Source organism: Andrena cerasifolii, chromosome 15 (assembly GCF_050908995.1).
Source record: "Andrena cerasifolii isolate SP2316 chromosome 15, iyAndCera1_principal, whole genome shotgun sequence".
NCBI classification, from domain to species: Eukaryota; Metazoa; Arthropoda; class Insecta; order Hymenoptera; family Andrenidae; genus Andrena; species Andrena cerasifolii.
Window position 1 is genome coordinate 558,519 of NC_135132.1, and position 24,466 is coordinate 582,984.

General features: G+C 39.2%; 2 protein-coding genes and 1 long non-coding RNA gene across 3 annotated transcripts in view; 1 reads left to right on the forward strand and 2 right to left on the reverse strand.

Annotated features, from left to right (window-relative positions):
- The window catches only part of LOC143377255 (uncharacterized), a 59,728-nt gene extending 43,603 nt beyond the window's left edge, over positions 1-16,125 (reverse strand). The window contains exon 1 of the long non-coding RNA XR_013087268.1: positions 16,041-16,125. This is a non-coding gene — a long non-coding RNA (uncharacterized LOC143377255). The remainder of the gene's footprint in view (positions 1-16,040) is intronic.
- LOC143377223 (mitochondrial inner membrane protease ATP23 homolog) overlaps positions 1-24,466 on the reverse strand; it is a 200,707-nt gene that overhangs the window by 174,152 nt on the left and 2,089 nt on the right. The window lies entirely within an intron of this gene.
- Positions 16,836-18,236, forward strand: LOC143377046 (uncharacterized). The gene has a single exon (XM_076827959.1). It carries the CDS (start codon positions 16,836-16,838, stop codon positions 18,234-18,236), a length of 1,401 nt encoding a protein of 466 aa, XP_076684074.1.

Consider the following 24,466-nt stretch of genomic DNA (forward strand, 5'->3'; position numbering starts at 1 on the left):
AAGAAGAGTCAGACGTGGAACAAGAAATGGTTATAGAGCAGGAAGATGAATACGACTCAGACGAAAGTGTTGAGGATGAGCCTGACATTTGGACTGCTAAGGATGGGACTCAATGGTGTAGTGATCCACCACCAAATGCACAAACCAGATCTCGTAACATCCTACGACAAAGAGGTCGGCCTGCAGCAATTAGCAATCTGTATACGGCAAAACAGCTATTCAAGTCAATCATGACTTCAGAGATGTGTGACATCATATTACGAAAAACAAATCGAAAGGCCAAGAGAGTTTGTGATGCTTACAACAATCAACTAGTACAAAGGTTTCGTGATTATTCCAAACGGCCACCACAAAAAACATTCGAGGCATTTAGTGAAATTGAACTCGATGCATTTTTGGGCATACTGATTGCTGCTGGTGTCCACAGAAACAATAAAGAGAATCTGGGCGATATATGGAATGCTCTGCCTCTTATACGTGCAGCCATGTCTCGTGACCGCTTCAAGATGATGCTCAGGTTTATTAGATTCGACAATGAAAATACCCGTGCAGAACGTGTACAAACAGATAAAGCTGCACCAATACGGGACATGTGGACAATGCTGAACAGTAATTTGAGGGGAGCCTACAAGCCACATGAATGTATCACCATCGACGAGCAATTGTTTCCATTTAGAGGCCGTACTAAATTTACACAGTATATACCTTCTGAACCGGCCAAATATGGCATAAAAATTTTCTGGGCTTGTGACGCATCCCGTCAAACGCTTACCCGTTAGAAGGTCAACTTTACACTGGGAAAGCAACAGATGGTCCTCGACAAGTAAACGTTGGTGAACGAACTGTATTAGACCTAGTCAGCTCGTACAAAGGCTCTGGAAGAAATGTTACCACCGATAACTTCTTCACAAGTATGGAACTAGCTAAGGTGTTAAACTCCTGGAACATGACACTAGTTGGTACAGTAAGAAAAAACAAAAGGTTCCTGCCAAGCAACATGCAGCCTGCCAAAGAGAGGCCTGTAAAGTCAACAAATTTTGCCTACAACCATGATGCAACACTCTGCTCATATGTGCCAAAAAAGAATAAATCAGTTGTGCTTCTATCATCCATGCACATGACGGGAGAAGTTGAGGAGACACAAGCAGCCACACCGCAGATAATTCGATACTACAATAAAACCAAAGGTGGAGTCGATGTTATGGACAAAATGTTGGGAGAGTACACAGTGAAACGACGAACATTGCGTTGGCCTCTGGCATTTTTTTATAACATGATTGACGTCACTGGGTTAGCGTCCTACATCATCTTCAGAGAACACAACCCACGGTTTAGGACAAAGGACCAACGAAGAAAGTTCCTGAAAGATCTTGCCAAGCAGTTATGCATGCCTACAATTGAAGCTCGTAGTCAAAATCGAATGTTGTCGAGAAACCATTTCCTTCGAGGTGCAATAGAAATGGTGCTTGGACGACGCATCGTGACAGCATCAGAAGCAGTAGCGGGCCCTCAAGTACCTCATGGTAGTCGTGGAGCCTCCCCTGTCGTTGGTAGCTGTTATGTCTGCCGAGACCTGAAGCGGAAACAACGCAAGACCATAAAATCCTGCGTGGTTTGCGTGAAACCTGTTTGCGATGAGCATTCCGTAGCAAAGACAACGTGCATTACATGCGAAGAAGATTTATGAAAATCTATTTAAAAATTCTTAAATTTTCCTTTATGACATAAATGATCTGTTTTTTACATTTTTTATAATAAAATAACATTATCATTAAAAAAAAATTGTATCCTTTTTTCTCCTGGCATTATCTTCATATAAAATGTATGAAGGTACAATTGTACCTATGCCGCTGTTATGGATGCAACCCTCGAATCGACCCCCTATCTCGGAAGACAGTAGAGATATTTTTCTGAAATTTTATCTATATAATCTAGACCTAAGATTTAGAGATGTCACGAAATTGCAGCCCTCTACGGCTTCTCGAAAAAAAGTTATCGCAATTTAAAAACTCAAAAGTTACAATTGTACCTATGCCGCCTGACGGGGGTTAAATTTAAAACCTGTCACAAATGTTCATAACATATAAATTAAAATCGTAAACGCCAATACTAAAATAAAATGAATTCTGTGACGATGCAGACTAAAAAAGGAAAATGTATAGTTAAAAATTGCAAAAACTCCGTAACTGTAAGGATAAAACGTGGTGATGAAGAAAATGCTATGAAAGTGACATATCATCGGTAAGAGGTATTGCCACTTTTAATTTTTTTTTATGGTTAAGTGTGTCGTTGAGTTTGAAACGTTAATACGTAATTGCAACATTATATTTTTACAGTTTCCCAAAAGATCCATAAAGAAGGCAGAAATGGGCTGATGCCTTACAATTAAAAATAGAGAACGTCTCAGATAATCACCGCGGTTGTTCAATACATTTTTTTGAAACTGCTTTTAATAAAAGGTTGCCATGTAAGATCAGACTGCGAGAAAATGCTATTCCATTTGTAAGTAAATGGATGTTTAGTTTGTGAGAGATTGGTAAATCGACTGTCCTTATATTTAAAAAATGAATAACAATTCTCGGACAAGATGATGGATCTTGCCCACGTGTTGTGGAAGACTAGCGTCCGCCGTAATCACAATTTAACGACAAGATGCGTGCGATGGAAAACTCATCCTAATTGGTTGACTCCGTGCACCGGTGGCAGCCAATCAGGAATTTCCTAACGGCCTAAATCGCGCTATCCCATAGACATATATATACACAGAGCGTAAGCTGAGGGGGGTGTAAGATTCGCGGTAAGGGGAGCGATACAGGCAAATCCGGTAACGCAGTGGTTATGCATGCCAAATGCTTCCGAAGCTAACCCGACGTGCCTGTATCGGACCCCTACCTTTTCCCCTCCAAGCCTGCCGTTCCCCTCGCCGATAGTCCCAGCTTCTGCTCCGTCTAAATATGTCTATGCGCTATCCATTCCCTGCGTCCTTGACGCGCTTCCTCCGGAACAAAGGTCTGGGTTAGGTCTGGGTTATTTGGCGGGGAAGACACTCGTCACGGAAATTTAATTTTTTTTTTTAAATATTAAAGTTTTAAATATAACGGTTTTTAGGCAGGGCATTAGAAGATTAATTGCCTGGTGATAGTGTAAACTAATAGAAATAGTGAAATAAAAATCGAATTTAAATGAATGTAGGTGATGCTTTTTCAGTACTTTCACCAAATTAAATCAGGAAATAATAATCACAAGAATTGCATTAAGTTAGAGGCAAACCACTTCTCTCCAGAAACACTGAATCAGTATCCAGCAAACGAACGTATCTTGAATAGATCTCCGTCATTCATTTTAAATGAATCTGACAAGAAACGTTTGAATACATCAGAAATAGAGAAATTACTAGAAGTGGAGGGAGAAAAGAGACGTGGTGAGTTTCTATTATTAATTCTGTAAATATTATGGAATGTAGGGGAAAGTACAGCTCACGAAACCAATGAAACCAAATTTCGCAGATTCAAGAAATTGGATTTGCGTGGACCGAGCAACATCTGTTTCTCCTGAGAGAATATTTAATTCTACAATGAAGCGAATCCAAAAAAGTCCATAAAAAAATAATAATTGAGAAGAAGGAAAAGAAACGGATCTATAACAAGTTGCGACTAACCCAGGAGAAAAATGCTTCTATGGAGAAAGAAATACCTAAACTAAGGGAAGAAAAATTGCTTTCGGAAAAACAATTAAACGACCATGAATAATGTATTGAGGCGAGCAATAGCTAAAGTGAAGCATGAAAAGTTACCAAGGGTGTACAATCCCGAACTGGGTTCGTTTGCTCTAACTATGCACTATTATTCACCTGCAACTTATACGTACTTACGACGTAAATTTCATTCTGCTCTCCCTCATCCGAAAACTATATTTAAGTGGTATCGGGTAGTACACGGGGAACCCGGTATTTGTTGTGAAGCATTAGATATTATAAAAAACGAGCTGAAAAAGCTGAATATCCTTTGCTTATTTCTTTAATGTTCGATAGCATGCATATTATGAAAAATTGTGATAAAGATGGAAGAGGTCTCGTGAATTTCGGAAAATCAATGCCGCTTGATAATAATGAATCTCTTACTTCAGCTAGAGAAGCACTGGTTTTCTTGGTAAATTGTATTAACCAATCTTGGAAAATTCCTGTAGCTTACTTCTTAATAGATCATTTGTGGAGTAAAGAAATTGCAGGTTTAATCAATCAATGTTAAGTAGCTTTACATTCCAAGGTAAAAGTAGTATCTCTTACGTTTGACGGCACAGCTGCAAATATCACTGCGGTGAAATCACTAATAATTAATAATAATACCGATACCCCAAACAATGATAAGGAGAAAGAAACAGATAATTCAATTGATGATTATAAGTGGTGGTTCAAGCATCCAGTTACACAGGAAGAAATTTATGTATTTCTCGATCCATGTCATATGCTTAAATTAATTCGGAATATTCTTGGGAGCGAAAAGATGTTGAGGGATGGGAATGGTGGATTGATAGGGTGGAAATTTGTTACAATGCTTCATAAAATTCAAGTACACGAAGGTATGTATTTGGGGAACAAGTTACCTACTGCGCATATTAATTACGTTGAACAAAAAATGAAGGTTCGACTGGCCGCTCAAGTATTTAGTAAATCTGTAGCAGCGGCTTTAAAGGTTTGCAGAGACGATCTCAAACTGCGCGAATTTTTTAATTGCGGACCAACAATACAATTCATAGAGCAAGTGAATGATCTTTTTGATATTTTTAATTCCAGAAATATTAAAGGCTACGATTTTCAAAAAGATTCAAATACTGCCAATTATAAGAAAGCATTAAATACTACCAATAAAGATCAACTGTTTAGCAAATTAGACGAGTTGTCAATATATTTAAAAAATCTGACATTATCGAAAGGTAAGTTCCTCATTAATACAGCAAAAAAACGGGTTTCATTGGTTTTATAGTTTGTATCGAAAGCTTAAAGAGCATGTGCGAGAAATTTTGCGAAAGTAGCAGCAACTCCCTACTCAAATACATACCTACGTATAAATTCAGCCAGGATCACCTAGAAACTTTTTTCAGTTGTATTCGTTCCCGCGGAGGACATAATAATAATGCAACAGGACGTCAGTTTTCAGTTGCCTTTCAGAAACTGTTGTTGCATACTGAATTAAGGGCAACTGAGACCGGCAACTGCATTCCCATCGAACACATTTCAATTCTCCACATTTCGTCTAGAAATGTTTCTTCAATGAACGTTCAGAAATTTATCGACTCTGCGATAGTGTAGATCAGGGATGCACAGGACCCCCAATTCCGGGCGCGAGCGCACATTCGAGCTCGAACTGAGCTCGAGCTCGAGCTCCGAGCTCGTTCAAGAACAAGCGAGTCCGCCAACGGAGTGGGGAGCGGTTGGAGTAGTAGGCGCGGAGCGTCACAGGCTGCCGCAGGGGTTTCCAGAGTTTGACGCTCCGAAAGTAAGGCACACTTTGAGGAATTTTTAAAAGAAATGTATTGAATATTATAATTCCAATCTCTGTACTCAAGGTTTCAAATTGAAGAAACATGAATCCACGATTAATAAATATTAACAAATTATACATAGAAATATATGTATATTCACGTATGGATCTAATATTGGACCAACTTTATAAGTATCCGAATACTTTTGTGGCCCACTGTATATATATATATCACATATACAGGGTGTCCCAAAAATGTCGGAGTTCCTTGAAAGGGGTGACTCAGGGGGTGATTTGAAACAACTTTTTCCTTAGCGAAAATATTGTCCGAAGCATCGTTAACGAGATATTAACAAAAACCCCCGACCAATCAGAGCGCGCGCCTTCCGCCCGAGCTCCCGTTGTAGCGTTGGCTACGCGGCAGGCGGCTGCGCTTGTACTACGAAGGTATGAACAAGCAAGTCGGCATGCACCGAAGGAAACCGCGTTACACAATTTTATTTTAAAGCGAAATCTTAAATAATAATTGTTTGAAGTGAGAGGACAAGAAATACGCAAATTTCGTTTTCAAATAAGGCATAAACGAAAAGGTAATGTAACAAAAAATGTACGACAAGTGATCATAATTCGTTATGGAGGTAAAAATCCGTAGTTTAATCACGGCTAACATAACTAAATTTAAAAAATAATATTAGGTGTATGAATAAATTCTTTCAGACTGGATTTACATAATCGGTTTAAAGCAACCGAATTTCTATCGCAGTGATATTCGTAAGCTACCAGAAAAATGGCAAAAGATAATTAACAATAATGGAAATTATTTCGATGATTGAGTTGTTTTCATATTTTTTATATCAAACTGTTATTAAACCCTAAAATCGAACAGAATTTATTTCTACACCTAATAATCACTAATAAATTAAATAACACTCACCCCTACGGGCATTCCTTTCCTTCCTTTCCTTCCTTTTCGGAAACCTGTGTCACTAAATAGGTCACTGTGCCGATCCTGGTCATCGGTGGACGAAAAGATTTATGGTAGGGTTGCGCCGAGTACACAGCTGATCTCAGGTACACGACACCATCCAAAGTTAAGGGTCGCAACGTCAAGTGCGTCCGCGTTAATGTACCGAATATTCACTTCACTGCACTCCTACTAACACTGATCACTTAATTTATTTTTCATGGAACGTGTTGTTCCTACGTTATAAAAATTTGTGGAAATGAATGAGAACTTGGCGTTCGGAGCCGTGGGTATTCCTGCGCAAATTCTCACACTGCAGCACTTGCGTCCCCGTTGTTCGGAGGGTACACTCAGAACCTCGAGTAATACTCTTGAGCAGAGAACATTTCTGGGACGAGATTGCTAGCTGACTGACAGGATTTTTTCCAAGCAACTTCCTCTACCCCCAAGTAGTTTCTCTCGTTCCATTATGAGTTAACTCCCACCAGAACAAGAGGCTGTAGGTAAAAAGAAGCCAGCACATTTTCGAAACACACGTTCTTTGCAGATGTGCAACGAACGACCCATCCTACACTTTCACATAAGTCCGCGCTCCGTCCTTTTACTGCCAATGTACCCGTTGCTTAGAGATAGACAGCAGACACCACGTGTTTCGGTTCGAAAGGGCCCGAAGACAAGAGAAACAGAAAGTCTTCGACTTGCTATAAAGAAGAAAAGGCATACCATTCCTGTTTCCGTTTTCGAATACCCTGAGCTCACGTCAGCTACGAGGCGGAACCAGCTAAGCCATAAATTACCCAAAACAAATCGTTCTCTACCGCCGACTCGCAGGACAATACGGTCATAAACCGCGACCCTGGCGAAATGCTTTGGCCGACCAGCCTGATTAATTTTAAATACGTCTCGCGGAAAGACACAGGAAGAAAGGGGGTAACTCGGTGACTGCGCGTAGTCCCACCTGCTTCGTCCTTCCTTCCAATTAAAGGCAGGTCCCTTATCTCTCGAGTATAAGGACGCACTCGAATTTCAAAACAAAAGCACGCGTCCGATTGGTCCCAATCTAACCAATCTGCCTTGCATCCCTCTGAAGCGGCCACTGTCTTGAAGAGGCCCTCTTCACAGCAATATCTCCTCCCCGAAGCCCACCTTCTCTCGCACGGAATACGTCGACGCGTGCTTTTGTTTTGAAATTCAAGCGCGTGTTTATACTGGTAGGCCTTGGGGAGGAAACATGGCTGAGAAGAAGGCCTCATCAAAACAGTGGCCGTTTGGGAGAGATGCAGGGCAGATTGGTTAGGTTAGAACCAATCGGAATTCATGCCCACCTTTTCTCGCACGGAATACGTTAACGCGTGCTTTTGTTTGGTAATTCTAGCGCGTGCTTATACTCGAGAGATAAGGGATCTGTCTTTAATTTGAAGGAAACACGAAGCAGGCGGGACTACGCGCAGTAAACGAGTTACCCCCTTTCTTCCCGTATCCCTCCGCGAGGCGTATTGATATTGGATATTACTTTTTAATTGCTAGTTCCCAAAAATTAATCAGGCTGGTCGGCCATAGCATTTCGCCAGGGTCGCGGTTTATTACCATATTGTCCTGCGAGTCGGCGGTAGAGAACGATTTGTTTTGGGTAATTTATGGCTTAGCTAGTTCCGCCTCGTAGCTGACGTGAACTCAGGTTTTGGAAAACGGAAACAGGATTGGTATGCCTTTTCTTCATTATAGCAAGTCGAAGACTTTCTGTTTCTCTTGTCTTCGGGCCCTTTCGAACCGAAACACGTGGTGTCTGCTGTCTATCTCTAAGCAACGGGTACATTGGCAGTAAAAGGACGGAGCGCGGACTTATGTGAAAGTGTAGGATGGGTCGTTCGTTGCACATCTGCAAAGAACGTGTGTTTCGAAAATGTGCTGGCTTCTTTTTACCTACAGCCTCTTGTTCTGGTGGGAGTTAACTCATAATGGAACGAGAGAAACTACTTGGGGGTAGAGGAAGTTGCTTGGAAAAAATCCTGTCAGTCAGCTAGCAATCTCGTCCCAGAAATGTTCTCCGCTGAAGAATGTTACGCCATGTTCTGGGTGTACGCCCGGATCAATGGGGACGCAAGTTCTACTGTGCGAGCGTTTGCACGGGAATACTCGCACATCCAAACCCTCAGCGAGGGTACGATTCGGCGTTTGGCGTCAAGATTATTCTCAACGGAGTCAATGATGCCGCAAGGCGTGTATAGACGCTTAGGGTGGTCACATCGAGCAACTGCTCAACTAACAGTAATCGGCCCCTTTCGGGACCACCAATTTTATAACGTAGGAACAACACGTTCCATGAAAAGTAAATTAAGTGATCAGTGTTAGTGGCCGTGCAGTGAAGTGAATATTCGGTACATTAACCCGGACGCACTTGACGTTGTAATCCTTACCTTCGGGTGGTGTCGTATACCTGCGATCAGCTGAGCACTGGGCGCAACCCTACCATAAATCTTTTCGTCCACCGATAACCAGGATCGGCACAGTGACCTACTTAGTGACACAGGTTTCCGAAAAGGAAGGAAAGGAAGGAAAGGAATGCCCGTAGGGGTGTGTGTTATTTAATTTATTAGTGATTATTAGGTGTAGAAATAAATTCTGTTCGATTTTAGGGTTCAATAACAGTTTGATTTAAAAAAAATAAAATAAAAACAACTCAATCATCGAAATAATTTCCATTATTGTTAATTAGCTTTTGCCAATTTTCTGGTAGCTTACGAATATCACTGCGATAGAAATTCGGTTGCTTTATACCGATTATGTAAATCCAGTCTGAAAGAATTTATTCATACATCTATTATCATTGTTTAAATTTAGTTATGTTGGCCGTGATTAAACTACGGATTTTTACCTCAATAATGAATTATGATCACTTGTCGTACATTTTTTGTTACATTACCTTTTCGTTTATGCCTTATTTGAAAACGAAATTTGCGTATTTCTTGTCCTCTCACTTCAAACAATTATTATTTAAGATTCTGCTTTAAAAAAACTGTGTAACATGGTTTCCTTCGATGCATGCCGACTTCCTTGTTCGTACCTTCGTAGTACAAGCGCAGCCGCCTACCGCGTAGCCAACGCTACAACGGAAGCTCGGGCGGAAGGCGCGCGCTCTGATTGGTCGGGGTTTTTTGTTAATATCTCGTTAACGAAGCTTCGGACAATATTTTCGCTAAGGAAAAAGTTGTTTCAAATCACCCCCTGAGTCACCCCTTTCAAGGAACTCGGACATTTTTGGGACACCCTGTGTGTATATATATACAGGGTGTCCCACTAAGGAGTGGACAGCGCGATATCTCTTAAAGTATTGTCGATAAAAAATATAAAAAAAATAGGGAATTGTATGGTTCGAGGGGGCCCATTTATTAGCGCGAACGAATTTTGTTTTCGATTATTATTTTAAAAGATACGATGGTCAAGTTCGGTTTTTCAAATGGAATTATTTTTTTTGAAGACCTGAGTTGATAGTGCGTTCCAAGACAAATTCAATAAGCTTTAATGAATACACTTTATTTCCACTGGTTTTTAAAATATTGCGCTTGCAAATTTACTGATTTTCACTGCAAGAAACCCCTCTGGAATGGCAAAAACCGGGGGCGGTCTTACTGACGCCACGGGTGGCACTGCCTGTTGAAATGGATACTTACCTGCCAAAGGTCTACGCCAGAAATGGCAGGCCCAAAGGCTGGACAATTCTTTTCCGTCAGAAATGCTACTTAGGTAGGTACATCTGCGGTATCGAGAAGCGCATCGTTACTTTTATTTCGCACTTGCTTCTACGCTCGGATGGCCGGTTCTTTTGGGAGGGATGCAAGTTGGATTGGTTAGGTTAGGAAGAGTGAAAGTTGCTAGACTAAGTTTCAACCATAGGGAGCAGATTGTATCAGAACCAATCGGATTTGCATCCCTCACAAAAGAACCGGCCATCCGAGCGTAGAAGCAAGTGCGAAATAAAAGTAACGATGCGCTTCTCGATACCGCAGATGTACCTACCTAAGTAGCATTTCTGAAGGAAAAGAATTGTCCAGCCTTTGGGCCTGCCATTTCTGGCCTAGACCTTTGGCAGGTAAGTATCCATTTCAACAGGCAGTGCCACCCGTGGCGCTAGTAAGACCGCCCCCGGTTTTTGCCATTCCAGAGGGGTTTCTTGCAGTGAAAATCAGTAAATTTGCAAGCGCAATATCTTAAAAACCAGTGGAAATAAAGTGTATACATTAGAGCTTATTGAATTTGTCTTGGAACGCACTATCAACTCAGGTCTTCAAAAAAAATAGTTCCATTTGAAAAACCGAACTTGACCATCGTATCTTTTAAAATGATAATCGAAAACAAAATTCGTTCGCGCTAATAAATGGGCACCCTCGAACCATGCAATTCCCTATTTTTTTTATATTTTTATCGACAATACTTTAAGAGATATCGCGCTGTCCACTCCTTAGTGGGACACCCTGTATATATATATATATATATATATATATATTCATTTTAAAAATTCGTTTTCCTTATTGTCCTACGCGAATCGATAAAGAAAACAACAGTGTAGCACATTCAGAGATTGTAGGCAAAAGAACGCTTTGCGTTACGCTAACCTATGTGTGCCTGTAACGGAGGGAAATGATAGGGTGGCCTTTGACGGTTAAATTACGACAGAAACAAATAAACAAACATCAAACCGAGGAACTGAACAACTTGAAATTGGAAGTTATAAAGCTTCAGTTTCTAGCTGCTATCCAGATGATCGAGATCATGCTCCCCACATTATTTGAAATATAACAGAAGAGGTTTTACGACTTTGTCATATATATAGTTCATATTTTTTATTTAATATATATGTATGGTTTATTTTTGTATATACCACAGTTTAATGTGTGATAATATTGATGTGATATTTAAATGTAAGATGATATTTGTATTGTATGTAAAGTAGTATTAGTATTAAATTATTTGAATTCATGCAATTTGTTTTAGTAACTGCAAAGTAGAAATATTGTAGAAAAATTTGTTCCTTGTCATTATTGGAGCATATGTACCCCTAATATTTCCTTTCTTTTGTACATCGATTACAGGATTCGTTATAGATTTTTATGAATATGTAATTTGTTTTGTTTGAAGATTGATAAGTGATAAAAAATTAATATATAAAAATGGTTCCATCATATAAAAAATTATTTACAAACCTTAATTACTATACATATCTACAGGGTGTCCCACTAAGGAGTGGACAGCGCGATATCTCTTAAAGTATTGTCGATAAAAATATAAAAAAAATAGGGAATTGCATGGTTCGAGGGGGCCCATTTATTAGCGCGAACGAATTTTGTTTTCGATTATTATTTTAAAAGATATGATGGTCAAGTTCGGTTTTTCAAATGGAACTATTTTTTTTGAAGACCTGAGTTGATAGTGCGTTCCAAGACAAATTCAATAAGCTTTAATGTATACACTTTATTTCCACTGGTTTTTAAGATATTGCGCTTGCAAAATTACTGATTTTCACTGCAAGAAACCCCTCTGGAATGGCAAAAACCGGGGGCGGTCTTACTGGCGCCACGGGTGGTACTGCCTGTTGAAATGGATACTTACCTGCCAAAGGTCTACGCCAGAAATGGCAGGCCCAAAGGCTGGACAATTCTTTTCCGTCAGAAATGCTACTTAGGTACGTACATCTGCGGTATTTATTTCGCACTTGCTTCTACGCTCGGATGGCCGGTTCTTTTGGGAGGGATGCAAGTTGGATTGGTTCTGATACAATCTGCTCCCTATGGTTGAAATATAGTCTAGCAACTTTCACTCCTCCTAACCTAACCAATCCAACTTACACCCCTCCCAAAAGAACCGGCCATCCGACCGTAGATGCAAGTGCGAAATAAAAGTAACGATGCGCTTCTGGATACCGCAGATGTACCTACCTAAGTAGCATTTCTAATGGAAAAGAATTGTCCAGCTTTTGGGTCTGCGAACCCTGTCGTAGACCTTTGGCAGGTAGGTATCAGTTTCAACAGGCAATGCCACCCGTGGCGGCAGTAAGATCGACCCCGGTCCTTGCTATTCCAGAGGGTTTTCTTGCAGTGAAAATCAGTAATTTTGCAAGCGCAATATCTTAAAAACCAGTGGAAATAAAGTGTATACATTAAAGCTTATTGAATTTGTCTTGGAACGCACTATCAACTCAGGTCTTCAAAAAAAATAGTTCCATTTGAAAAACCGAACTTGACCATCGTATCTTTTAAAATAATAATCGAAAACAAAATTCGTTCGCGCTAATAAATGGGCCCCCTCGAACCATGCAATTCCCTATTTTTTTTATATTTTTATCGACAATACTTTAAGAGATATCGCGCTGTCCACTCCTTAGTGGGACACCCTGTAGATACGCCACAAAAATGTTGTATTACAAACCTTAACTACATAAGCGGTACAATCTCCTAGACACATTGAATAAAATGTATGGATTGTATGTAATGTCTTTTTAAGACTGCTGGTTTGTTCAATTGTACTTAAGATGGTATAGTTAGAATTAATAACTATGTAATTGTTTTGCACAATTATAATTACAATCGCAATTGTCTTGCACAATTTTACGATTACAATTAGAATATAATTGTGCTGAACAATTACAATTACAATTAGAATATAATTGTGCTGAACAATTACAATTGCAATTAGAATGTAATTGTCCTGCACAATTACTATTAAAATTACCCTGTAATTGCCCTGCACAATTACGATTACAATTACACTGTAATTGTCCTGCACAATTACATGTGGCAATTACAATGTAATTTAGACAACTAAGTTAACACTAACAGAAAGTAATGTGTAATTGAATTACACAATTGCAGTTTCAATCATAATTTAAAATTTGTAATTAGATTACATTTAGCACAACTCTGTCGGATGGCCTATTTTTATTTTTTAGTGCCACCTACATCTTCACTGAAATGAGATTTTGCAATGTAATGTCAAAAGTATATATTATTAAAATATTAAATAGAAATACAATTAGTAACATATCCGTCACCGTCAAAAACTTGCACACTTAGCGTTGCTCTTTGAGTCTCCAAAGTGATGTAACTCCCTAATGCAGGCCTGCTCAATCGAGGGCTGAAGACCTCCTTAGGTTCTAGGACCCGTCTCGAGTTGGGCAATATGTGATCTAATTACAAATTACGATTAAAATGTAATTGTGTAATTGATTACACATTATTTTCTGTAATCGTTAATTTAGGTAGTTCAATAAAGTGTGGTCAGCTACCTAAATTAACAATTACAGAAAATAATGTGTAATCGATTACACAATTACATTTTAATCGTAATTTGTAACTAGATTACATTTTGCCCAACTCTGGACCCAAGTAACAACTGAGCGCAGAACTTTTCCATTGCTAACCACAGCTGGGGATGAACAAATCCAAGTAAATTCGACTAAATACTCGATACTTTCATTCGGATACCGAGTAATTTTAGTATCGATACCTACAGTTGCGATACGTACTTGGTATGAGAAAAATGTACTCGTATCAAAAGATTTATTTTTTTATTCATTTATATGTCAAATAAATGTTTGTTAATAAAATACTATTTTTCCTTTCTCTTATCTCCATTCTTTTAGTATGTTACATACCACATCTGTATATATCATTTTATCATTTATGTATTTATCTTATTATAATTCGACGTGCGTTACGAAAAGTAGCACGTTTCAATTTTCTTACGAAAAATAGCACGTTTGCCTTCGTTCTCGCGAAAACTATCACGTTTCGGTTTTCGCTGCGAAAACTAGCACGTTAGAGCGGTTTGCAACGAAAAGTAGCATGTTCGGGTTTACCCCGTGTTCGCAATTCCCCCACTCTCCCTCACTTAAATTATGTAGATTAAAATTTTCATATGTGTTCTCTTTTGGAGATTATATGGAATTATTATTTATTAAACACTATTTTCCACAATTGAATTCTTTTAAACTGACCACGCGCTGAAACGTGATAGTTTCTGCAGTCTGCAATATAATCCAAAACGTACTATTCTCCGTGGCTAAACCTGATAATATGTTAGTTTTCGCCGTAAATTCCCAAATGTGCTATTTTTCGTGGTGAAACAGTATAACGTGCTAGTTTTCATCGCAACAGTACGAAATGTGTTAGTCTTCGCGGTGGAAGACCAAACGTGCTAATATTCGTCAGAAACTATGGAACGTGCTTCTTTTCGTGGCAAACTGAAACGTGCTACTTTTCGTAAGAAAATTGAAACGTGCTACTTTTCGTAACGCACGTCGAATAAGTTCTACTTCTCTTCCCTGATAACAATCTGCCTGCACTCTGCCAGCAGATGGACAGCAGGCTCTGACAAGGCAGAGTCTGCCGGCAGATGAACGGCAGATCCTCACAAGGCAGGGCCTGCCGGCAGAACCGTAGCTGAATGCGGACATAGACTGCACCGGATCTGCCGGCAGACCTGGTTATCAGGGTTGTTTCCATGTCGCGAAATGGCTGTATATTTTTTTTTCTCTTCCGTTATGTAGATTAATTATTATAGACTGCCTCGTACTTACTTATATACTTCGTTGTAACTAAAGGCTACTCCCGTTAAATAATAGTAAAATAAAATACGTCTTCATTAATAAAATATATTAATAAAACAAATCTATACTAATTTTCGTTCGATACAAGTAGATATCGATACTTTTCGATTCAATACTGAGTAGATCGATGAGTAAAAGTATCGATACCTTGACGGTATCGGTTCATCCCTAACCACAGGTAACAGCGGCTCCCGACTGAGCAGGTCTGCCTTAATGGATCATTCCAAATGAAGCACTCTAATAGCGAATTCGGAATCTCGCACTGACTCTGTGCGGGTGCCAGAAAATGAGTTGGATTGGTTGTTTCTTATAGAGCTATCTTCGTCTCTATCAGAAACAACTAATCCAACTTATTTTCTGGCATCAGCACAGAGTCAGTGCGAGATACCGAATTCGCTATAAGAATCAACCAATTCAAGTCATTTTCTGGCACCAGCTCAGAGTCAGTAAGAGATTGCGAATTCGCTATGACATAGTTGCCTGACCATTTTTATAAACTTCATTTTCATGCATGCCACCTTTATATGCGGACATTTCAAAATGACCATTATTATATATTTATCGTCTTCCATTCACACATGACAATTGTATTTGTATCCAACTGTTTGTGGAAATAAAAATATCTTAGTGGCTATTAGTATCACCATGACAGAAAAACCACCTTTTTTGAAAAGAACAATTTATATTATTTCTGTTGTAAGGTAAATGTGTCAATAATTAGCCGTTTAAGGAAACAGTGACAAAGTATAATGAATATTGTGTATAAAATTAACAATTTAAATGGAAATTTTTTTCATTCATAAAGATTTTGTTGTTTCGCATCAGTACTTACATAACAAAAAATTATTTTTCCGATATTTAACGTAAAATAAACAAGAATATTTGTACGTGTAATGTATCAATCCCCATAAAAATAACTTTAAAAAAGTAAAGAAATTACGCCAAGTACACGAAATCAAATAAATCACAAAAAATAGAAGATAATAATAATTACAAAATAAAAAAAAGATGTGAAATCAAAATGGGCTGCAAGTACATGAAGGTGGTTTCCAACTGTGCTTAAGATGACACAACTAGATTTTAACGTTCGTTATGGAGGAAGCATGGTGGCCTGATGATTGAGAGAATACGAGAGCTGTGAAATATTAAAATATTAAAGTCGAAATAGGAAGTTAGAGAGTGAGGCGTGTAAGGGTTGAGAAGAGGAAGGTAGAGGCTCAACGAGCGAGACGGGGAAGAAGTAAAGGTGGTCACGGCGACGATTAAGGGAAGGAAAGGTGAGTGAAGAGGTTAAGCTGGACGCCGAGGTCCGACCGATAGGGGGAGGGCATGGAGGGAAAAATGAAATAGGACTAGAGAGAGGAATGAGAAAGGATATTAAGAAGGAATTGAGTAAGAACGTTAAAGGAGAAATGGGGAAAGATAGGAAGGATAATGAAAGACATACCATAGAGAACATGGGAAAAGTAGAAGAAGTGAAGACCTGGGAGGAAAAAGAGAAAGAAAAGATAAACACAGGGCAGGCTAACGGAGACCACGTCGAAGACATGGAAGTTGAAGTGGATCAGGAAGAAGGAAAAAAGAGTGCCACACAACGGGGTGCACGAGGAACGACAGAATGTATAGTTGGCGAAAACACAGTAGAATATAGTGATCAGTGTAAGGATAATGAATACGAGAAGCAAAGTGCCAATAAGAAGAAAAAAAAATTGATAACGCAGCAGATAAAGCCAGTAGTAAGAAGATAAGAGATAGGCAGAGCGGGTACCAGGTAAGATAAAAAGAACAGATGATAACTGGGAAAGAAAGGAAGATGGTAAAACAAGCGGAAAGTGGTTATGATACAATGACAAAGGAAAACAAGATTAGCGAGATGTACGATTGGGAATCGTGCCGGGAGGAATACCTCGTAACAATAGCACTCAACCAAAATAAAGTAACAGCTAGTAAAAAGAACAACTTAATTAAGATATACAAAATAATAATGGACATGAAAATAAAATTCCAGGGATTGAAGATGGTAGGCTTCAACAGGGCGGAAGTCACGTACAAAAGCAGACAAGATGCTAACGCAATGCTAGCAAGGAGTAGACTACAACCAACGGACTACATCACCTACATTCCGAATAGATGGAAGTTCAGAAAGGGAGTGATCAACGAGTGGGAGGACTCAATCGAAGAGCTTGAAGACCAGTTAAAAATGGGCCCTAATCAGGGGCGGTTCACGCTGGAAAGGTTAAAAAGAAGAAAAATGAAAGATGGAAAAGTCACATGGGAAGAGGGAAAGGCAATCTTAATAAAGATGCAGGGCGAATCCCTGCCCACAAGGCTACTTATAGGATTTGGGCATGTGTGGCTCAATGTTCAACCGTTTGTAGAAGCGGTCAAGCAGTGCTTTAGATGTTTAAGATTTGGGCACATTCAGGCGATGTGCAAGACACCTGAAAGAAAATGTTTCCTATGCGCAAAGTCATTTCATGGAGGGTGCACAGAAAACCCCAGATGCATTAACTGCAATGGAAATCATACGAGTACTGCTAGGGAGTGCCCTGCATATCAGAGGGAGGCCACAATAAAAAAAATAATGGCCCACAAGAATCTGACCTATAGAGGGGCTGAAGAAATAGTTAGAAGGGAAGAAAAACTTGTGAAGTATGGAAACGAAGGGAGAGGTATGGAGGAGTACGAGGAAGATGTAATGGGAACAGACTTCCCCGCTCTCAGGAAAAATATCAAAATTGAGTACTGGGAAAAATTAGACTTTCCGGTAGAGAAAGAGATTGTCAAGTTAAGGAAAGTTTGGGAGAAAAACAAAGATCAGAGAGGATACCAAAGGGAGGATCCAGAGAAAGAGGAATGGACTCAGTATGATAACAGAAGGCCGGAGGAGAACATATGGGGACACAGTAGCAGAGTCCTGAAGAATAACAAAGAATTTAAGAGGAGGAATGAGATCCCAGAGGACACTCAGAAGAAGCCGGTCAGAAGCCCTGGAAGAGAGGGTGAACAAAGGTGGAAGAACGAAAACAATTACAGGAAAGATAGAACACAACAGTACATACCAAGAAAACATAACCTAGATACTAATCAAAAAACTATCTCGTCACAGGGAGGAGGATCTGACAAATATAACCTAAAAAATGAACCAGGAGCACCCGGAAAAAGTGGGAGTAGTGAAAGCAAAACATAGAAGGAGATAAGAGAACAAACGAATAAAATAAGTAACCAGGAGGAAGAGGAGTTACTGGTTGAAGAAATGATGAAAATCATAAAAGAAAAGAACTTAATGCAAAGACTTAGTAGAAGAATGAAGGAACAAATGGACAGAGAGCAACATACAACGGACTCGGAGGAAAATTGGAATGGGATACATACTCAACCGTTCGGCATGAACAAACCAGGAAAAGTTAAGGAAAATAATAAGAAAGGGGAAGGAGCACACACTAAAAGAATGGAGGCGGATAAGGATGGATGGATGGATAAAATCAAAAATGAAGGTATCGAACACAACATAATACAGCATGGGAAAGAAAAGGAGCACGACAAACCAAGAGTTAGGAAGATAGAAAAGGTATCCATTCCAGTCCGATATGAAACAGACGAACTGGAAATGGAAAGGGTAACGGCTAAGAAGCTGGACGTCGTCGAGTCGGACACTGATACATTAGTAGATGACGACAACGGGAGCGAGGGAACGACTGAATGGCTGGAGGAGTTGGTGATGAAAGAAGAAGATGAGGACGATAACGAGGGATTAGACGACAGGGGAAAGAAAGGAAGACTTGAGAATTGGAACGAAAGCACGGAGGCAATAGAAATGGGCCAGGAGGAAAATGTGGCTCAAACCAAAGAGAAATAGCGTACAAAATCAAGTAAAGTATAAGAATAGGTGTAACTGTATATAAAAGCAATAGAAACCACATAGTAGTTTTAATTGGTTAATAATAGAAATAAGGTGGAATTATAGGAACTCGTAAGGGTGATAATAAAAATCATAAGCAGGCATATTAATATCTAAAGAGCATAGCCTGAATAGTAATATAATGAATAGGGACAATAATAGTTGTAGGATTGCGATATGGAATGCGAGAAGTTTGAGAAATAAAACAGTAGAATTCAAGGAAATGGCAAATGAATATGATATTATAGGGGTGACGGAGACATGGATGACACATAGGTACAAATTCGGGATGAAAGGGTTTAATATACATATATAGGAAAGATAGGGAGAACGATAGAAGGGGGGGAGGGTTATGCATTATAATAAAAGATAACATTAATATGAGAGAAAGAGTCAACGTTAGATGGATCAAAGACAAAACCGAGATAATGGCTATCACAGTCGAAATAGATGGACAAGAGGTTGACATAATAGTAGTATACAAATATCCAGACTGTATACTGAAAAAAGAAGAATGGGAGAAATTATTTGAAAATAGAAGAGGAGACACGGAAACGATAATAATGGGCGATTTTAACGCTAATAATAAGGAGTGGAACTGCTATAAAAATGATAAAGATGGGATGCACTTGGCGGAAACGGTGGAACAGCAGGAGAGTTCATTAAAAATGAATACACGACGTCGAGAACAGGTTCAGGGAAGTATAAACCGTCCAACATAGACCTAATAATAATGACATTTAAGGTCTACCAAGAATCGGTTATAATAGAGGAGGGGGAAACATTGGGGTCAGACCATCAAATTATAGGTGTGCAAATATCAAAGAAACTAGAAAGAAGGGAGGAGAAGATGTTCACAACTAGAAGGTACAAAGAAGGATATACAGACTGGAGGGTATTTAAAATGTATCAGATAAGGAATGGGGAAAGGATTAAAGAAGAGATTAGCAGATGCATTGATACAAACAATAAATGTAGAGTACTAATGGAAAACATTACAGATGCAATGGAGGAAGCAAATACAGAGGAGGCAAATACAGAGAGCGACACGAGAGAAGGGAAAGGAAAGAGGAAAAATAAGAAGACCAACCAGTCCAAAGAAGGGGCCAACCAATCGAACCGACTACGACAAAAACAGTACCCATGGTGGGACAAGGAATGTGTCCAGGCCAAAAGAGAACGAAGGAAGGCCGTAAACAAATTTATAAAAAACCCTAATGATATCAATTGGCAAGTGTATATGGAGAAAGGTAAGGAGGTTAGAGAAGTAATTAAGACCAAGAGGACGAATGCATGGGAAGAGATGGCAACATCGATTAACCACCACACTCGTGGAACGGATATATGGAGAAAAATCAAAAACATACAGAAGGGATTCGACAGCTGCATAAGAAACAAGAATATATCTACAGAAGAAAGGGAGGAGCTGGAAGAAGCGGAAATAAGGAAACTGAGAAGCGGAGAGTATGGGATGGGAAACAGTGGCAGAGACAGGGAACATCCAGTCAAAGACGAGGAGGGGGAGAATGAGGTGTGGAACAGGGCCATAACAATAAATGAGGTAGAGGAAGCCATAGAAGCGTCAAACTCCAAGTCAGCGCCGGGGGAGGACGGCATAGGATACGAAATATTCAAGAATTTGATACCGGAATATCTGGAGTTCCTTAAAGATATATACGAGGAAGTATGGAGCACACAAGAGATTCCAAACGAATGGAAGAAGGCAGTGATAATATTCATAGACAAACCTAATAAAAAAGCTTTAAGACCCATAGCCCTAACCCTCTGTGTGGGGAAGATCTTGGAGAGAATTGTTAATAATAGACTGGCCAGGTGGGCGGAGGAAGAGGAGGTCATGAATTCCAGTCAAAACGGATTTAGAAAAGGCAGATCCACGATAGACAATTTAACTATTATGACCGCGGACATAAGAACAGGATTTGTGAGCAAGAGGGACACCCTGGCAGCATTCCTAGACGTGAAAGCTGCATACGACAATGTTGATTACAACACACTAATAAGGAAACTAACACAAAAAAAATGTCCAGAAAGAATTGTAGGATTCGTGAGCAACTGGGTCAAAGATAGGAAAATCAAATGCATAAGGAAATTCAGAGAACCTACAATATGCAACCAAGGAAAAGGGCTACCACAAGGAGCCATATTAAGCCCCATATTATACAATATATATACTGCAGACATAACTAGTAATATAGACAGGGGAAGGGTGAAAGTTCTGCAATACGCAGATGATATAGCCATATATACAACAAGTAACGCCAAAGAAATTAATATTAACGCAATTGAAACAGCAATCAATACGATAATAAACAACTTGAAAGAGGTAAAGTTGGAAGTAGCGGAAGAAAAAACAAAAGTGATAAACTTCACGACAAGGAACAGGTCATGTAGAAGGGGCAAAGTTAAAATAGAGGTCAACGGGGTGGAGATTGAAGAGGAAGAGGAAGCAAAATTTTTGGGTATAGTGCTGGACAGAAGACTGAGGTTTGAGAAGCACGTGTCGGAAATGGAGTTGAAAACCAAAAGAAGACTTACAATGCTTAGGTACATAGGACACATAAAAAAGGGGGCCAACCCGGAAACAATGATTATATTGTATAAGTCCCTAATCAGATCGGTAATGGAGTATGGCATCACCATCTTCCATAACAGCAGCAAGGGAGGTAAAATAAAGGACAAGATAAAGAAGATGCAAAATGCAGGAATAAGGACAGCAATGGGATACAGAATGTCCACCCCAATAAACGTAATGATGACAGAGGCGGGAATCATGGATATGATAAACAGGAAAGAGTTACTACTGCAAAGATACTTAAGCAAACAAAGGAGCCGAATACACAGTGAGCCACTGGAGGCCATCAAAAGGCTAGTGGAGGCGCAGGGAAGAGATGACGAGGCACAGATGGAAGATATGGTACGGATATGGAACGAGACGGAACCATTGGAAGAGATCATGGAGAGAGAGGAGGCGCCGCATGGCGAAAGAACCGAGAGGGAGAGGGAAGACGAGGAGATTGACATGGATGAGGTGATAGATTGGAACTTGGGGAATATCATGATGGATATGCCAACTAGTGGCCACAATGGAATAATCGAGGAAATTAAAGGGAGAAAAGGGATAAACAGACAAGTAAATACCGAAATCTACACAGATGGGTCCAAGATACCGGGTAAAAGAGCCAATGGCATAGGCATAGTAATAAAGAATAGCAACGAAAATACCTGGCAGGAAAGAGGCATGAGCGTTAGTAACAAGGCGACTATTTTCACAACAGAGGCAATTGCAATAGAACGGGCGATAGAAATAGCAAACGTAGAATTTAAGGAAAGGGATGTATTAATTTTGACAGACTCAATGAGTGTACTGAGTGCCTTAGGAAAAAGTAGAGACAGTGAAAACGGTGGAAAGAATAAGAAGAATAAAAGAATAGAAAGAATAAGAAACAGCATAATAAAAAGAGAAAAGCTACACAGAAGGGAAACTGTAAACACCCAACAAACCAGCGGTAAAATAAGAATAGCATGGGTGCCAGCGCATAAGGGAATAATGGGAAATGAGAAGGCTGATACGAAAGCCAAGGAATCAACAGAAGGAATCCCGGACAAGAAGCACAAGATTCCACTGGAGGACATAAGAGTGGCACTAACAGAGGATGCATGGAAAAGATCGTTTAGAGACATGAAGGAGGAGGGAAAGGAGAAAGGGGTCAAATATTTTAACATGAAGACAAATAATGAAGGGAAACGGTGTCCGTGGTTTGGGAAATTAAAAAAAATGGCAAGAGGGTCCATCACCACACTCAGTAGGTTGAGAGCAAATCATTATAATTTGGCCGAATCTCTGCAGAGAAAGGGAATAGTAGAGTCTGCCAACTGCGACTGTGGAGAAGGGATTGAGGATATTAATCATGTTGTGTGGAAATGTAGAAAGTATCAGAGTGAAAGAGTAAGGTATAAAACGATGCTAGAGGCGAAGGGGGCAAGGGAAAGTGAAGATATAATAAATAGGATTAATGAAGGAGAGCCAGCGGTGGCAAGATTAATAGTAGGATTTTTTAACAAAATCAAAAAAAATATCTAGGGTGTAAGATCGGGAAATGAGACAATAAATGTAATAACGCGGGATAGCGTAGAATATCGTGACAAATTGTACCTGAGTAAAGAAAGACTGACTTAGACATAGACCTAGCATAACATAGGATAATCTAGGATAGACCAATGTGACAAAGTATGGGTGATATGGATATGAGTGTCGAGGTGGATGCTCTCTTGTGCACAGAGTCCGGGGGTGGGAGACGAGTGAGTGAGAAAACACATATTGTAAAGGAGGGAAAATCTCCTGGAATGGAGGGATGTGAGAGAGGATTGGTGTTCGTTGGGCTAAATAAGACAGTGTCTTGAAATGCCTTCTGTTAGTATTGTTATATGCTAAGAGAGAATAAAAACCTTCACCTTCTAATAAAATCGGTCCGCGTATAATATATATATAATGACGGACGACGATCCCTGCCGTGTCCAGCCGAATGGTCCCGAGAGTTGACGAATCGACGAACGAAACATGTGTTTAGTATCGTTTTGGCTGAATGTGTGCGTGTAACGCGTATACGTATTATGTCAACAAAAATTTGACTGGAGAATCAGAAGAAGAAAATGTTAAAAATGTTATATTTCTGACAGATCCATGAGACGATATTACGATATCTCTGTCATACGCGGACCGATTTTATTGAATTTGGTCTTATTCGAAAGCTTATATGCAGTTTACATAAGAAAAATGCCGTTAAAATTTAGAAAATATTGCATGCGTGATGAGATATTAATGAAATAAGTTTCAGGTTAGGTTGGAATAGCTCTGCGTTCGAGTAAATGATAGCGGTAGCGACAGTCGACATATATATAGGATGTCTTTCATGTACTTGGCATCGAGACGCTACCGCGTCTCTAGATACATAGCCAACCTCACGCGATTGACCTAGCGCCCCGATTTTCATGTCCCAGTACCTAGCCATAGGTTTTATAATCGTGTAACAATTATTTTAAAAACTGATTCTTTGTTTTAAATGTAAAAATCCGTTAAGGAAAATTAAGAAATACAGAAATATAAAATTATTGTATAAATAACCATAATAAACAGATTAGGAAATAAAAGTATAAACATTTTATTTATCTTACAAGTAATATATTTTTTTTCATATATATATTATTACAATTATATCTTTATAATTTATTAAATATACTTAATTGTTTTTCTTTTTTTATTATCTTCTTTTTTCGGCTATTAATTTTTTAATTTCATTGTTAAGTTTCTTTTCCTCGGCAATAGCTTTGTCGGCTTCGTTTTCTTCAACTTTTTTTCTTTGCTTCATTTCTAAGTCTTTTTCTTTCTTGTATTTCCTTTTGTTTTCTATGTTTCTCCTCCTGAATTTGAATGTGATGTGTCTGCCTTTCTTCAGACGTTAAAATCGTAGAGATCCATTTGATTTTTTGTTTTTTTATTT

Excerpts from the sequence above, each read along its gene's own strand:
- LOC143377046 (XM_076827959.1), top strand. The coding sequence starts at position 16,836 with ATGATAACTGGGAAAGAAAGGAAGATGGTAAAACAAGCGGAAAGTGGT.